Genomic DNA, 15,059 nt, shown 5'->3' with positions numbered 1-15,059 from the left:
GTGGGAAAGAAATTGGAGTTATTGGTTAGATAGGCTGGTCTGAAGATTCTAGGTACTAAGTGTTGTGTTAAGTACTTGGCCTCAATAATGGCATTTACAGGGGATGGAAAGACAAATATGCTACTATTAAGAGAATCTGTAAAAGCAGTTATTGGAACTTGGCAAGTAGGTAAAACACTGAGAAAGAGTTAAATATGATTTTAGCTAGGGTAACTATTGGAACTGTGGTGGTTTTGTTGACCAAAACTGGTAAATCGGAGGGAGAATGAATTTTGAAAGGAGAAATAATTGCATTTTGGAAGTGTTCGTTTGAAATGATGGCTGTACTCTAATGTCCTGTGTTGTGGTCTCCAAAATTTGCTAGGACTCACAGGACTTAGTGTTTTACTCACACCTATGATCTATTACAGAAAAAGGATACAAAGCACAATCAACAAAGGAAGAAAATATATAGGGAGAAGCCTGGGGAACCAGTTGTAAGCTTCCAGAGTCCTCCCAGTGGAATTAAACAGGACCCAATTAATTCCCCAGAAAAAAAATTGTGACATGTGTGAAATGTTGCCTACTGAGGAATCTCATCAGAATATCAGCATCCAAGCTTACTGGGTAATAGCTACCCAGTATGTAGCATGTACCAGAATTCCAGACTCCCAGAAGGAAAGCTTATGTTCCAAGCAGCATCTTCTAAACAACTAGCCCATTAATGATGGAGTTTTCCAAAATAATAGAAAATTTAATAAGTAGGAAATTACCCTAAGGCTTCAAATTACATATTGTTTGCACAAACAGTTTAGGCACAGTGAGTATTCTTAACAGCTGGGCGGTGGGAACCCTCCCCAAATTCAAGTCCCAGATGCCAGCCAAGGGCCAATCTTGCAAGCAATCCTTTCTAAGAATTCGAAGCAGTCGAAGGGCTGTCATGTTAACTGTTTTCTGAATAAGGAAGTTCATGATGTTCTTAGAGCAGAGTAATTATGGAGTTTTATCTTCTTGAGAATTCTGTTTGCCTTTATGTAATGCTACTAAGGGTGTTTATTATCATGAAGTAGAAGCCTAAATTTAAGCAATAATATTATTGAAGAGGCAATTTTATACTGTGTGATTCTAACTATATATGATATCCTGGGAGAGGCAAAACTGTGGAGACAGTAAAAAAGATCAGTGATTTCTAAGGGTTGTGGGAGAGGAAGGCATGAATAGGTGGAGTATAAAGTATTTTTAAGACAACAAAAATACTCAGTAGCAATTGGGTCTATTTTGGGGTGCTGAGTAAATTCAGAATTTTTCTACTACAACTATATGCTAAGAAATTTTTGGATTTGATAAAAGAATGCGATGTATAGTGGTATTAACTAGTCAAATACTAAAAATTGATAATTTGACATTTTTTTCTTTAGAGGTACTAATTACCTACAATAAATCGAAATATACTATATATTTTTATAGTATATGTTCTATATTTTCTTAGATACACTAATTCAGATGTGCCATGGGTAAATTAGGACTATGGTGAAAAAGGAGCATTTGATAAATAGCCTGGTAAAAAGGACCGGAATTTAAAGTCGGGATTGATCCTGGAAAGAGAAAACTTGTCAACATTTATTCAACATCTATTGAATGTTAGCAAGGAAAAAGCCTCACAGAACTTTCACGTTTCTTTGGCTCAGTGGAGGGAAAATTTGCTACTCACATTATGTTTTTAAGTTAAAGCAGTATATTGCTGAGGATAAGAATTATGGCCATTAAAATTTTTACCTCTCCTGTCTAATGACTACTGAGTAAATGAAGAATGTTTCACACTGACTTAATATATATCAATTAATTTTTCTACAGGTATCTTCACAGCCACCACTTCTTGGAGTTGGTTACCTTGCTTCTGTCAATTCCAGTAACAAGTGCCCACCCTGGTGTGCTGCAAGCCACAAAAGATGTCTTAAAGTTTCTTGCACAGTCACAAAAGGGTCTTCTTTTTTTTATGTCAGAATATGAAGCAACAAATTTGTTGATCCGGTCTTTATGTCACCTTTATGATCAAGATGAAGAGGAAGGTCTCCAGTCTGATGGTGTTATTGATGATGCATTTGCCTTATGGCTACAGGACTCAACACAAACATTGCAGTGTATTACAGAACTGTTCAACCATTTTCAGCGTTGTACAGCCAGTGAAGAAACTGACCATTCCGATCTCTTGGGAACCCTTCACAACCTTTATTTGATTACTTTTAATCCTGTGGGAAGATCAGCTGTTGGCCATGTTTTTAGTCTTGAGAAAAATCTCCAAAGTCTTATCACTTTAATGGAGTACTATTCCAAAGAAGCCTTAGGGTAATTCCCTACTTACTCAATTTTCTATTATATTGGAAAACTACATCATTAATGGGCTAGTTGTTTAGAAGGTGTTGCTTGGAAAGTACAAACTAGGATTATTGCGTTGAATAACACATAACTTATTAATTTAAGGATTAGAATGACAGTAACCTAAAAAATAGAAAAGGTGGCTGTGAAACAATGAAGTGGATCTTTTAGCAGCTTCTTCCTGTTTTCCTGTGGTGCTGACAAAGATTGCAACTGTGTACTCCTGCTGATTTGTGAGGAGGGGAATCCCAAGCACAGGAATATATACCTTGAGAGTAATGAGGACTATCTCGCTGTCTTCTGTCCTCTATTCTTGGTGCTCTGGTTTCAGAAGTGCTTTGACTGGGGGGTGGGATTGAGAATGATGGTAGTTTTCAAGGCCTGTCCTGTAGGGCAGAAGGTTTTAGCGTATGGGCAGAGAAACATGCTCTTCCTGGCTCGTGTCACACAAAGCAGTGGCATCCAGGTAACTGGCCTCGCAGCTGGGTCTTGCTATGACTTCCTGAGTGACAGGTCTTTTAGGGAAAGGCAGGCAGCAGAGGTTTCAATGTGGAGCTGTATCTTAATCAGTTCTGTAGTGGAAGTCTGAATGATGATGTCAGTAGATTGATTCAGCATACTTGTTCCTGTTTATCCAGAGTGGACAAACATTTTCAAGTGTTACTTTCTAACTTTTCATTGCTAATGAAGTATATTTGTTAATATTTCATTAATATTCTGATCTTATTTCTTAGTAGAATTTCACTTCCATTGTGATATGCTTTGTTTATATACTTTTAAGTAGTGTTTTTAGGTGAATTGGAGGTGAAATTTAAAATCTGATTTCTTGTCTTCAGGAAATTACTCAGGTTTCATTGTAAAATTCCTTGGTCTCTTTAAAACCAAGTAGAAAAAAATGTTTAAAATTATTCCTGAAAAAATTGTTTTTGTACCCAAAACCTTAAAATCTTATTTTGTTTCAGTGATTCCAAGTCTAAGAAGTCAGTAGCTTATAATTATGCATGCATACTTATTTTGGTGGTGGTTCAGTCTTCCAGTGATGTCCAAATGCTAGAACATCATGCAGTATCTCTCTTGAAGCTTTGTAAAGCAGATGAAAATAATGCTAAATTGCAAGGTATGGTACTTGAGTTATTTTAAGCATTTATGATATCTGAAGGAAAAAGCCTTTATATATCTATAATTAATACTTTATTATATTTTCATAATATACCTAGTAATACTCTGTTTTTAGCTCCTTGAAAGTACCTTTTATGAAGGTATTTTATATGGTGTTCTTAAAAATATTTTTAGGAAATTGCTCAAAGTACCTTTTTCTGGAAAGTCATGGAAATTGGTGGTTAGTTTAGGTTCCTAATAAAAATGGAAGAAGTAGTTTAAAAACAAACTCAAAAGTTCAGTTTTGTGTAAAGTTTGCATGTGTATGTTTTTTTCTATATATGTATTTCTAAGTACAATGCTGTTCTAAGTACAACTTAACCACAACTTAACCATTTATGGTTAATAAACACGTGTAATCCTTAAAAGTGAAGAATAATGAATATGACTATTATATTCTAAAGTATATAAATGTGTTGAATGAAGTTTATGGCAAGCCTTATGGGGGCAGTCTTAAAAAGTTCAAGTTATCTAATTACAGGTTTTTATTCTTTTATTTTGGTTCCTGGCTTGCTGACCTTACCCAGGAGAAAATTTGATAACATTGAGTAAATATTGTAAATAGTATGTGGCTTTTATTTCTTTTCTTTTCTTAAAATTTCTTATTTATTGGTTTTAGAGAGAGAGAGACCCACACACACACATGATTTTTGCATTTTCCCACTTATTTATACACTTATTGGTTGAGTCCTGATGGGAGTCAAACCCGCAACCTTGGTGTATTGGTACGACACTCTAACCAACTGAGCTACTCAGCTAGAGCTTTTTTTTTTATTCCTAACTGTAAATTTTATATGTGATGCTACCAGTAAAAGTTGGGTTGTAATCTTCCAAACTGGAAATAGATTTTCCCCCTGAAGTATGCTTTTATAAAAGGAGGGCACACAGCATCTTCAGAGGTATTATTAATGCTTTACTAATTTATTCTGGGCAATGGACACACTTGTATTTGTTTTATTATTATTTCTTATATTTTTCACTTGAGCAATATAGGCTGTGTATATGAAAGTTAATTTTAAAATGCATAGGAAAATACTCATGTACATAGTCGTAATCCTCAGGAAGGAGTGTAGAACCAAGGAAGACATGGCAGTGTTTAGTTTCCTTTAGTCATTGCTATAAAGTGTCTGGAACTGGTATATTACTTCTTATATTAGAATGCTTTTTAAAAGAATATATATTTTTATTGATATCAGAGAGGAAGGGAGAGGGAGAGAGAGAGAGAAACATCAATGATGAGAGATGTTCCCTGCACATTCCCTACTGGGGATCGGCCTGCAACCCGGTCATATGCCCTTGACTGAATCGAAGCTGGGACCCTTCAGTCCGCAAGCAGACGCTATATTCACTGAGCCGAACTGGCTAGGGCTATATTAGAATGCTTTTAAAAAAATACTCGGTGATAAAGTTTAGGTGTTGGCCATTCCTTTTAGGAGAGTTTTGAGTTTAGTTGTAAATGGTATATTTCATTCACGTCTGTTTTATAAAGAAAGCTTGCTATTATTATTTTGGGGTGATAGTGTACTTTTAATTTTATAAAGGTAAATTAGGAAAATGACAAAATTAAAAATTCATGTTAAGGGAAAAGGCACTCAGTAAATGTCCCCCCATGGGTTTGATCCTGTTAGAAATTAATATATTTTGTGCATGATTTTTTTAGAGTGTGTGAGCAGTGACAGCATTAGGTGAATAAACTCTGTGTTATTAGTTTATAAGCAATCAGCTTTATTAAAAAATTGTCAATGTTACAAAAACAGTTTAATTAGATTATCTTGTTTATGAATTATTTACATTTTCAGAAACCAAATACTAAAAGTGGTTGCTCCTTATTTCTAAACCAGTATATTAGGGCATTTATATTTCATTTTAAAGTTTAAGGAATTAGACATAAGTTCATCCCTGTATGAAATTTAGATTATTGAAATCAGTATGGTCTGATAATGTTTATCTTTGGAAAAAAGTACCATTATTTCCTTTGTTATAAAGGCTCTTATTTTAAAATATTATAAGTTACTCTTTTTGTTTTTAAGAACTCGGCAAGTGGCTTGAACCTCTGAAAAACCTTAGATTTGAAATTAACTGCATCCCAAACCTAATTGAATATGTTAAACAGGTAAGTAAAACTAAAAAGTGCCTGTTTTTATGAACTGTACGGTAGTATATAGTAATGATGCATTAAATCACTTGTGTAGATAATGTAGTAATTGATAAGTATACTGCTTGATTCACTAGACGTTTATTAATAGATTGGTACATGAATGTAGGTGTGTGTATATATACAGGAACATACATGCACACAACCTTGTGCATTCTACTGCTTTCCACTACCAGATTCTGTCATATTTTTTCTCTCAAATCAAATCAGAGTAGTATCATCTGCCATTTTGATGACATTTACAAGAGTGTTTTAAAGTTTAATGCTACAAGAATATAACATATAGAGTTTATTTTAGTTAAACTTTAGTGGAAAAGAATTTCCTACAAAATTTTTAGGTGAAAAGTGATGGAGTCAGTTTCAGATAGTTGCAGTGGGGGCTAGTTTTATTTTTGTTAATTTGGGATGGTCAGATTTTCAATTGAAATAATTCGTAGCCATCCTGCCCAGCCTATGTACCTCAGTTGGTTGAATGTCATCCTATGCACCAAGAGGTTGCCGGTTTGATTCTGGGTCAAAGCACATGCCCGGGTTGCAGGCTTGATCCCTGGTGAGGGGCGTGGAGTAGGCAGCCAATCCATGATTCTCTCTCAATGATGTTTCTCTCTTTGCTCTCCCTTCCTCTCTAGAAAATCAATAAAACCTTTAAAAAAAAAGAATTCATAAAAAGTGAAAATCATACTATATAATAAAAGGCAAATATGCAAATTGACGGAACGGTCGAATGACCGGTCGCTATGATGCGCACTGACCACCAGGGGGCAGACACTCAATGCACGAGCTGCCCTCTGGTGGTCAGTGCGCTCCCACAGGGGGAGTGCCACTTAGCCAGAAGCCGGCTCACGGCTGGTGAGCGCAGTGGCAGAGGTGGGAGCCTCTTCAGCCTCCACGCAGTGCTAAGGACCCCTTGGGGGATGTCCGACTGCCAGACGTCCCCTGAGAGGTCCCGGACTGTGAGAGGGCACAGGCTGGGCTGAGGGACCTCCCTCCCCAGTGCACGAATGTCATCCACCAGGCTTCTAGTATAATTTATAATATTACAGTTGAAAATTTATATAATTCAAGTAATTCGTAACAAAAAATTCATTAAAATCATTGGCGTTATTAGTTTTAAATGTTTAAAATTTAGTTACCACAATGTGTATACATACACATTGAGGCCTAAAAGTGCTTATAAATGCATAAAAAGTTTTACACCTTGGGGCAGAATGGACCTTGAGTGATCTTTCATTAACAGATGAGCTATGTGTATGGCGTATATGTGTGTATGTGTGTGCATGTTTATAAACAATCTTGGTCTTGGAGTGGAAATGTATGCAGTACATTTTTAATCTGTTGCTATTCTGACCCAGCAACAACATGTCCATTTGGGCTTATCTGATTTAGAGTTTTCTAAACCGACTTGTCTGCCCTTTTCTTTTTACTCCATCTCTTCTGAGAGTACTTTCACCTCCCATGGTACCATCATATTCTTCTTCGCTTCTTTCTCTGTGCATCAGGAGACCATCTATGGCCTTTCATTATATTCAGTCTTTAGTTTAGCAGGAGTATGGTAAGGTCCTGTAAATTTAGATGGTCATGTGTTTGGGGTGCTTGTGCATGGTCAGGAGAACATATGAAGTAACCAATAAATATCAGATGGCCTTACGTAAAAGTATTTAACCAAAAAGAAATTTAGTTCTAGAAATTTGAATTAATTACATGCTGTAATTAAAAGATTTTTGATTTTTATATAAATCCTTATCCCATTAATTATGGTTATTATAAGTGACTCTCATTCCAAGATATACTAAAAACAATTGATCTAAGACTGAAACGTCACTGTGTGGCTCCCTGATGCCTTAGTAATTTGTGGAATTGTTGTAAGTTAACAAGGAAGAAATTAGAAGAAAAGATCCTCTAAGTTGCAAAACTATGAGGGAAAGGAATTTAAGTTTTTCTTTTGAAGTTAAAATTGAAATAGTAACATTTTAATGTTATTTCTTCAAAGTTTTTTTAAACTATCTATATGCCGCTCTGTGGAAAGTACAAAAGAAAAGAAATATAATCACAACTATCTGTTGTCAGGAAACATAGTGCTAAGGACAGAACAAGTGTATTTTTATTTCTTCTAACCATGCCCCAAATGACTATCATAACTAGACTCCTGTGGTATCTGCGCTTTTAAAAAAATGTATGTTATGTAGTTCTAAACATTTCTCATTACTTCTTCAGTGTTTTTTTTTTTAATCCTCATATGAGGATATATTTATTGATTTGACAGAGAGAGGAAGGGAGAGAAAGAAACATCAATGTGAGAGAGAAACATCAGTCGGTTGCCTCCTATACGTACCCAAACCAGGGACCAAGTCCACAGCCCTTTTGGTACACGGGACGACGCTCCAGCCGAGCCACTTGGCTAAGGCTGCTTCTTCAGTTTTGAAAGAGGTTTATTACCTGTAGTGCTTTGTCAAATTAGTCATTGGTTCATTTTTGGGAAAGAGGATGTATAGAAAGAATATACAAAAAGGAGCTACTTTAAATTCTTATTACAGAGAGTCTCATACATTTTTGTATGTTACTTTTGTTTTAGTACTTTTTAACATACTTGTACTTTACAATTATTTACATAATATCATATGGTACAACATATGCCAAAGTTCAGATAACTTTTATAAACTTTATCAGCCTTATTTATGTTTTAAATTTACTTAAGAAATGTATGTAAATTTTAAATTCATATTTTTAACTAATGCCTTCTCTGGAATTTTCTCTTGATCTGGTAGGTAACAAGAAATTAAACTTTGTTTATTTTTATTTTTAAAGAATATTGATAACTTGATGACTCCAGAAGGAGTTGGCCTTACCACTGCCTTGCGTGTTCTCTGCAATGTGGCATGCCCACCACCCCCTGTTGAAGGTAATATGGCTATTTTAAAACTACCAATTTTTAAGCCTAGTATGAGTATCATTTATTAAATAAGATATTCAAGACTCTTAACTGATTATTAACATATAATTAATTAGTTTTCTTTTCCTCTTATATAAAGGTCAACAGAAAGATCTGAAATGGAATCTTGCTGTTATTCAGCTTTTTTCTGCTGAAGGAATGGACACCTTTATTCGGGTTCTACAAAAATTGAACAGTATTTTGACTCAGCCTTGGAGGCTCCATGTCAACATGGGGACTACTCTTCACAGAGTTACTACTATTTCAATGGCTCGCTGCACACTCACTCTTCTTAAAACTATGTTAACGGAACTCCTGAGAGGTGGCTCCTTTGAGTTTAAGGATATGCGTGTTCCTTCAGCACTCGTGACTTTACACATGCTCCTGTGCTCTATCCCCCTCTCAGGTCGTTTGGACAGTGATGAACAGAAAATTCAGAATGATATCATTGATATCTTACTGACTTTTACACAAGGAGTTAATGAAAAACTCACAATCTCAGAAGAGACTCTGGCCAATAATACTTGGTCTTTAATGTTAAAAGAAGTTCTTTCTTCAATCTTAAAGGTTCCTGAAGGATTTTTTTCTGGACTCATACTCCTTTCAGAGCTGCTGCCTCTACCATTGCCCATGCAAACAACTCAGGTATCACTTCCATATAACGTGCATCTTATAAATGACTGCAGTAACACTTTTTTAAAAGCCAGTGATTTTGTTAAAAAAACAAAACACCTTCATCCCCTTTCCCTAAAACAGACATAAAATAACTGGATGAGGGTGAGATAAAACTGAAGCAAGTCGGTCATTAAGGGAATATGAGGGTGACATTTAAAATGAATTTTTGTTAATGTGAATTTTATTATGCTGTTATGTATACTTGTACTTTTGTTATTTTTAAATCCCTTTTTTTCTCCTTTATTATGTATTAGAATTTGCCATTTACTAGGTCACTTCACCAATGGACTCTGCTCTACTGACTGCTAACCTGAGAACAATAAGATTTTTTTAAATGCATTGAATTCAAGCCAATGTTTAATTGTGTAATAGATGTTTTAAGCACCTTAAATGTTTTCAGCATGCAGTAAAGATGTTCTTTTCATAATAGTTCTTCCTGAACAGTTTTTTGTGACTATAAATAAATATTTAAAAAATCTACGAACACATACATTATACTTTTTTAACAGGTTATTGAGCCACATGATATATCAGTGGCACTCAACACCCGAAAATTGTGGAGCATGCACCTTCATGTTCAAGCAAAGTTGCTCCAAGAAATAGTTCGCTCTTTCTCTGGCACAACCTGCCAGCCCATTCAACATATGTTACGACGTATTTGTGTTCAATTGTGTGACCTTGCCTCACCAACTGCACTTCTGATTATGAGAACTGTGTTGGATTTGATTGTAGAAGACTTGCAAAGGTATTTTTCATTTTGCATTAAAATTTTTTTCAAGTTATTCTTGACACAGACAGATACATATTTTTTCACTTAGAATTTGGAAACCAGGGTTTAGAATGCTCAGATAAGATTCACAAATATACACCACATATACACAAATACCATATACATATACACACACCTATATAATGAGTGTATTTAGATTATTTTTAAGTAGAATATTTTCTTTCATTTCATGTGCAAATTGCTTGGAAGGCCTTGATTTTTGGTGTTTGAAAGGTGAACCATAAAGTATTCTGATCTAAGAAAATACGTTATTTAAAACCTAAATTTACAAAATTTTATAATAATTGTAAAATTCCAGAAAAGTTGTCATTTTGAAATGTTTTATACAAGATTGGTATAAGTTGGTATATGTTGAAAAACAATTATTAGTTAAATAATACCTTAAAATTATGAACTTTGTTTATTAAATGTATTGATTTTATTTCAGCACTTCAGAAGAAAAAGAAAAACAGTATACTAGCCAAACCACCAGGTTGCTTGCTCTTCTTGATGCTCTGGCTTCACACAAAGCTTGTAAATTAGCTATTTTGCATCTAATTAATGGAACTATTAAAGGTGATGAAAAATATGCTGAGATATTCCAGGATCTGTTAACTTTGGTGCGGTCTCCTGGAGACAGTGTTATTCGCCAACAGTGTGTTGAATATATCACATCCATTTTACAGTCTCTCTGTGATCAGGTATTTATAGTTACTTTATAAATTCTGTGTGTGTGTGTGTGTGTGTGTGTGTGTGTGTGTGTGTGTGTGTCTAAAAGCTGTTGATGTAACTCTTAGCTGTGAACAAGGAGATCTCACCTGTTTTATTACTCTTGCTGCTGTTTAGGGAGATGAATTTGACTAGGAACAAACAATAAAATGATTTGGTGCTTCACAGCTTCCTTGGGGTTTGTACTTCATAGGTTTCTTTGAAGAGGTCTTTCCTTTTCTTTATGAAATTGCATCCTTGCATAGTTGCCTTATGTGCCGCAGTATTGTGGGGGGTTAGTTTTGTCTGGTATGTTTATTTTCCTTCTAATTATATTAAACACCAATTCATTCTTGAATTTTATAGCTTTGTGATTAGTTGAATTAATATCATGGTTTCCTGTTAGGGCAACTTTTTTTTAACATATTAAATTTTTATTTTCAATTATAGTTGACATACAGTATTATATTAGTTTCAGGTATACAACATAATGATTAGATATTTATATAATTTATGATCACCCTGATAAGCCCAGTACCCATCTGACTCCATAAATAGTCATTACAATATTATTGGCTATATTCCCTTATACTGTATTTTATATCCTGTGACTGTATTTATAGGTGGCAATTTGTGCATCTTAATCCCTTACCCTTTTTCACCTCTCCGCCCATCCCCCCTCTCATCCAGCAACCATAAAATGTTCTCTGTATCTGTGACTTTGTTTTTTTGTTTTTAAATATATATATTTAATTGATTTTTTACAGAGAGGAAGGGAGAGGGAGAGTTAGAAACATCGATGAGAGAGAAACATCAATCAGCTGCCTCCTGCACACCCCTACTGGGGATGTGCCCGCAACCAAGGTACATGCCCTTGACCGGAATTGAACCTGGGACCCTTGAGTCTGCAGGCTGACACTCTATCCACTGAGCCAAACCGGTTAGGGCATGTATCTGTGACTTTGTTTGTTCCTTTATTTTTGTTTTGATTCCACATATGAGTGAAATCATATGGTATTTGCTTTTCTCTGTCTGACTTACTTCACTTTGCATTATACCCTATAGTTCCATCCATGTTGCAAATGTCATCAAAGTTTCATTCTTTTATTATGGCTGAGAAATACTCTGTTAGGACAGTTTTTGAAGGCATCAAAGGCTACTACAGTTTTAGTGTTTTTTTAGATTACTGTACTTTATAGATTCTGATTAAAAGTGGTAGTGTGTCTAAAAAAAAAACCCCAAAACACCTCAAACCTATATGTTCATGTTGACCAGTGTCACCCCAATAAATTTAATAAAAATAAATAAATTAGTATTTCTCCCAGCTGTCTATGTTATTGACTTTTAGTTTCGTGATTTAATGAGAATTGTTTTAACTTTGAAAGCCTATTGTGATTGGAATCTTGGCAGATTTCTATGTCTAATCATATTCTAGCTTGGCAAAATGCTCCTGCTGTTTAATCATTAGATGTGATCTTTTTTCAGGCAGAATATTTTTCAGTGTTAGAAAATTATCTTTTTCTAGCTAACAAAAATTTCGTTTGTTTACCTTTTAACACTCTAGTCAAGAAGGAACAATTTTTGTGTGACTTGTTTTCACAAAAAGGGTACCTGGTGAAAATAGTTTGGGACCTGGTAGAAAGGATATTTTAAGTTCTCATACCTCAAAATGTCCATTTAACTAGTGTTTGTTGTATAATCCATGTTAGCTTTTATGATTATGCTTAAGAGTACTATAGCATCCTAGCTGCTTTGATCACATAGACATTCTTGGCCTCAATTGTTATATTTCCCTTCTTGTTCTAGCTTTGTTTTACAGTTTTAACCTAAGTAGAATACTGGTTTGCAGTATGTTGAAATTATTAAAGGCTGTGAGACATACCTAAAAATGTTCTGGTAAAATCTACTTCTATAAAAAGAGTAGTGGGAGTTTTTAATTTGCTTAATATTAAAAAATTTGCATTTTAAACATATAAAAAACTAGAGGAAAATATTTATTTGGAAGATGTGGTTGGATGTTTATTTGCTCCATCAATAAAAATATATTTAAAATATTTTAATACCAAAGGTACTTCAGTTTACAGGTTGTGGATAAAAACTGCACTTAGTGCAATACAGAAGGAACAAATTTTAAAGTAAAAATATTGTAAAATAAGATATTTTTTCTTTAGTTATGTATACTTGTATTAACTTTCATAGGAGGGCAAATGACTCCTTTGTTTTTTATTTTTATTATTTTTTTCAATTTTTGTTGATTTCAGAGAGGAACGGAGAGGGAGAGAGACAGAAACATCAATGATGAGAGAGAATCATTGATTGGCTGCCTCCTGCACGCCCCCTACTGGGGATAGAGCCTGCAACCCAGGCATGTGCCCTTGACCGGAATCGAACCCGGTACCTTTCAGTCTGCAGGCCAACGTTCTATCCACTGAGCCAAACTGGCTAGGGCTGACTCCTTTGTTTTTAATGTGTTTGAATCAATGTATAGGATGGGACTGTAACAATATTTTGATGAGATAATTACTAAGTATTAAATGCTACGAATTTCTGAAGTAAAAATGATAACGATAATTTTTTTAAATTATTTTTTTTCTTTTCCCCACTTCCCTTACAGGACATTGCACTTATTTTGCCAAACTCTTCTGAAGGTTCAATTTCTGAACTAGAGCAGCTCTCCAATTCTTTGCCAAACAAAGAATTGATGGCCTCAATTTGTGACTGTCTACTGGCTATGCTAGCCAACTCTGAGAGCAGTTACAACTGTTTATTGACATGTGTCAGAACAATGATGTTTCTTACAGAGCATGATTATGGACTATTTCATTTAAAAAGGTAATGCTTTATCTAATTTAATATACTCTTGGCTTAAGTTTTCACTGTTAACACCCCCCCTCCCATATTAATTAATTTATAGCTATTACAGAAGGTTGAAGATGTGATTTCTTTCTCTATATTTATGGAGAAGATTGGTCAGCAGTAGCATGTGCTAATAAAATCTACAGGATTAAAAATGTGAATTGAATAGACAGACAAATTAATGTGGACATCTTAGAGTATTTAAGGAAATCTTACTGTTCCAGGGATGTTAATTCATGCTTTAAGATATTTGTTTGTTGATATATTCACTCTAGTCCTTCAAAGGTAATGATAGTGTGGTATTATGGACCCTAAAAGTGCTGATTCTATGGTTTTTATTTTCTAGGGGAATGGCTGAGATAAAATTAATTTGAAATGATGTATACCTCATGCTGCTCAGTCTCTCAGACATAATTTCTGCTCTGTCCGTGCCTTCTTCTTTTTCTTCATGCTGGCTAGATTTTCTTGGGAATTTGTAGGAGTATGTAGGGTTATGAGAAAGAGAGGAGGAGGAAACATATATTTGTGCTTCTCATTAATTCTTGTAACATTGGTTGAAAAGTTAAGTTCCAGGTACTGCGTTTGATGCTGGCTTCTACCCTTCTCCACTTCTTTGTCCTGGAAAAAACCTATCTTTTCTACTGTATGCTCTTTCTTAGTTGATGGCATGTCTGAACACTCAAGTTTTTCTCCTACCTTCCCCATTTCCCAGTCTCTCACCAAAGTCTTTAAATTTTACTTCTTGAATGTCCTTTTTCCTGTTGCCTGGATATCCTCCTATATAATAGAAGGGTAATATGCAAATTGACCGAATGGTGGAAGGATCAGTTGCTATGATGCGCACTGACCACCAGGGGGCAGACGCTCAACCTGGGGAGCACCGCTCAGCCAGAAGCCAGGCTGATCCATGGCATCGCTAAGGATGTCTGACTGATGGCTTAGGTTCGCTCCCCTTAGGAGGACATCTCCTGAGGGCTTCTAGACTGCGAGAAGGCGCAGGCAGGGCTGAGGGCCCCCCCCCCAAGTGCACAAATGTCATGCACCGGGCCTCTAGTTTATTTTATATCCTTTAAAACTCACCTTATACACTACACTTCCAAGAAAGCCAAAAATCTTTCCTTAATCCCTCCATTACTGGCTGGTTAGGTGCTTTCATAAATAACCCTTTGCATACCTCTGCCACAGTATTATATGTGATTTTTAAAAAAATATATTTTTGTATTGATTCCAGAAAGGAAGGGAAAGGGAGAGAGAAACATCAGTGATGAGAGAGAATCATCAATCGGCTGCCTCCTGCAGGCCCCACACTGGGAATCAAGCCCACTACCCAGGTATATGCCTTGACCGGGAATCGAACCATGACTTCCTGGTTCATAGGTCAATGAGCCACGCTGGCCGGGCAGTATGTGATATTTTTAGATAGATATTTTTAAATTGATTTCAGAGAGGAAGGG

General features: G+C 35.3%; 1 protein-coding gene across 1 annotated transcript in view; it reads left to right on the top strand.

Moving 5' to 3' along the window:
* VIRMA (vir like m6A methyltransferase associated) overlaps positions 1–15,059 on the top strand; it is a 48,475-nt gene that overhangs the window by 19,006 nt on the left and 14,410 nt on the right. The window contains exons 9-16 of the mRNA XM_079796468.1: positions 1,834–2,325; positions 3,318–3,472; positions 5,544–5,626; positions 8,474–8,567; positions 8,698–9,242; positions 9,782–10,017; positions 10,490–10,742; positions 13,364–13,581. Coding sequence (XP_079652594.1) covers positions 1,834–2,325; positions 3,318–3,472; positions 5,544–5,626; positions 8,474–8,567; positions 8,698–9,242; positions 9,782–10,017; positions 10,490–10,742; positions 13,364–13,581 — 2,076 coding nt within the window. The remainder of the gene's footprint in view (positions 1–1,833; positions 2,326–3,317; positions 3,473–5,543; positions 5,627–8,473; positions 8,568–8,697; positions 9,243–9,781; positions 10,018–10,489; positions 10,743–13,363; positions 13,582–15,059) is intronic.

The sequence above is a fragment of the Cnephaeus nilssonii genome, assembly GCF_951640355.1.
Source record: "Cnephaeus nilssonii genome assembly, chromosome: 18".
Lineage (NCBI taxonomy): Eukaryota > Metazoa > Chordata > Mammalia > Chiroptera > Vespertilionidae > Cnephaeus > Cnephaeus nilssonii.
This window is presented reverse-complemented; position numbering and strand designations above follow the sequence as displayed.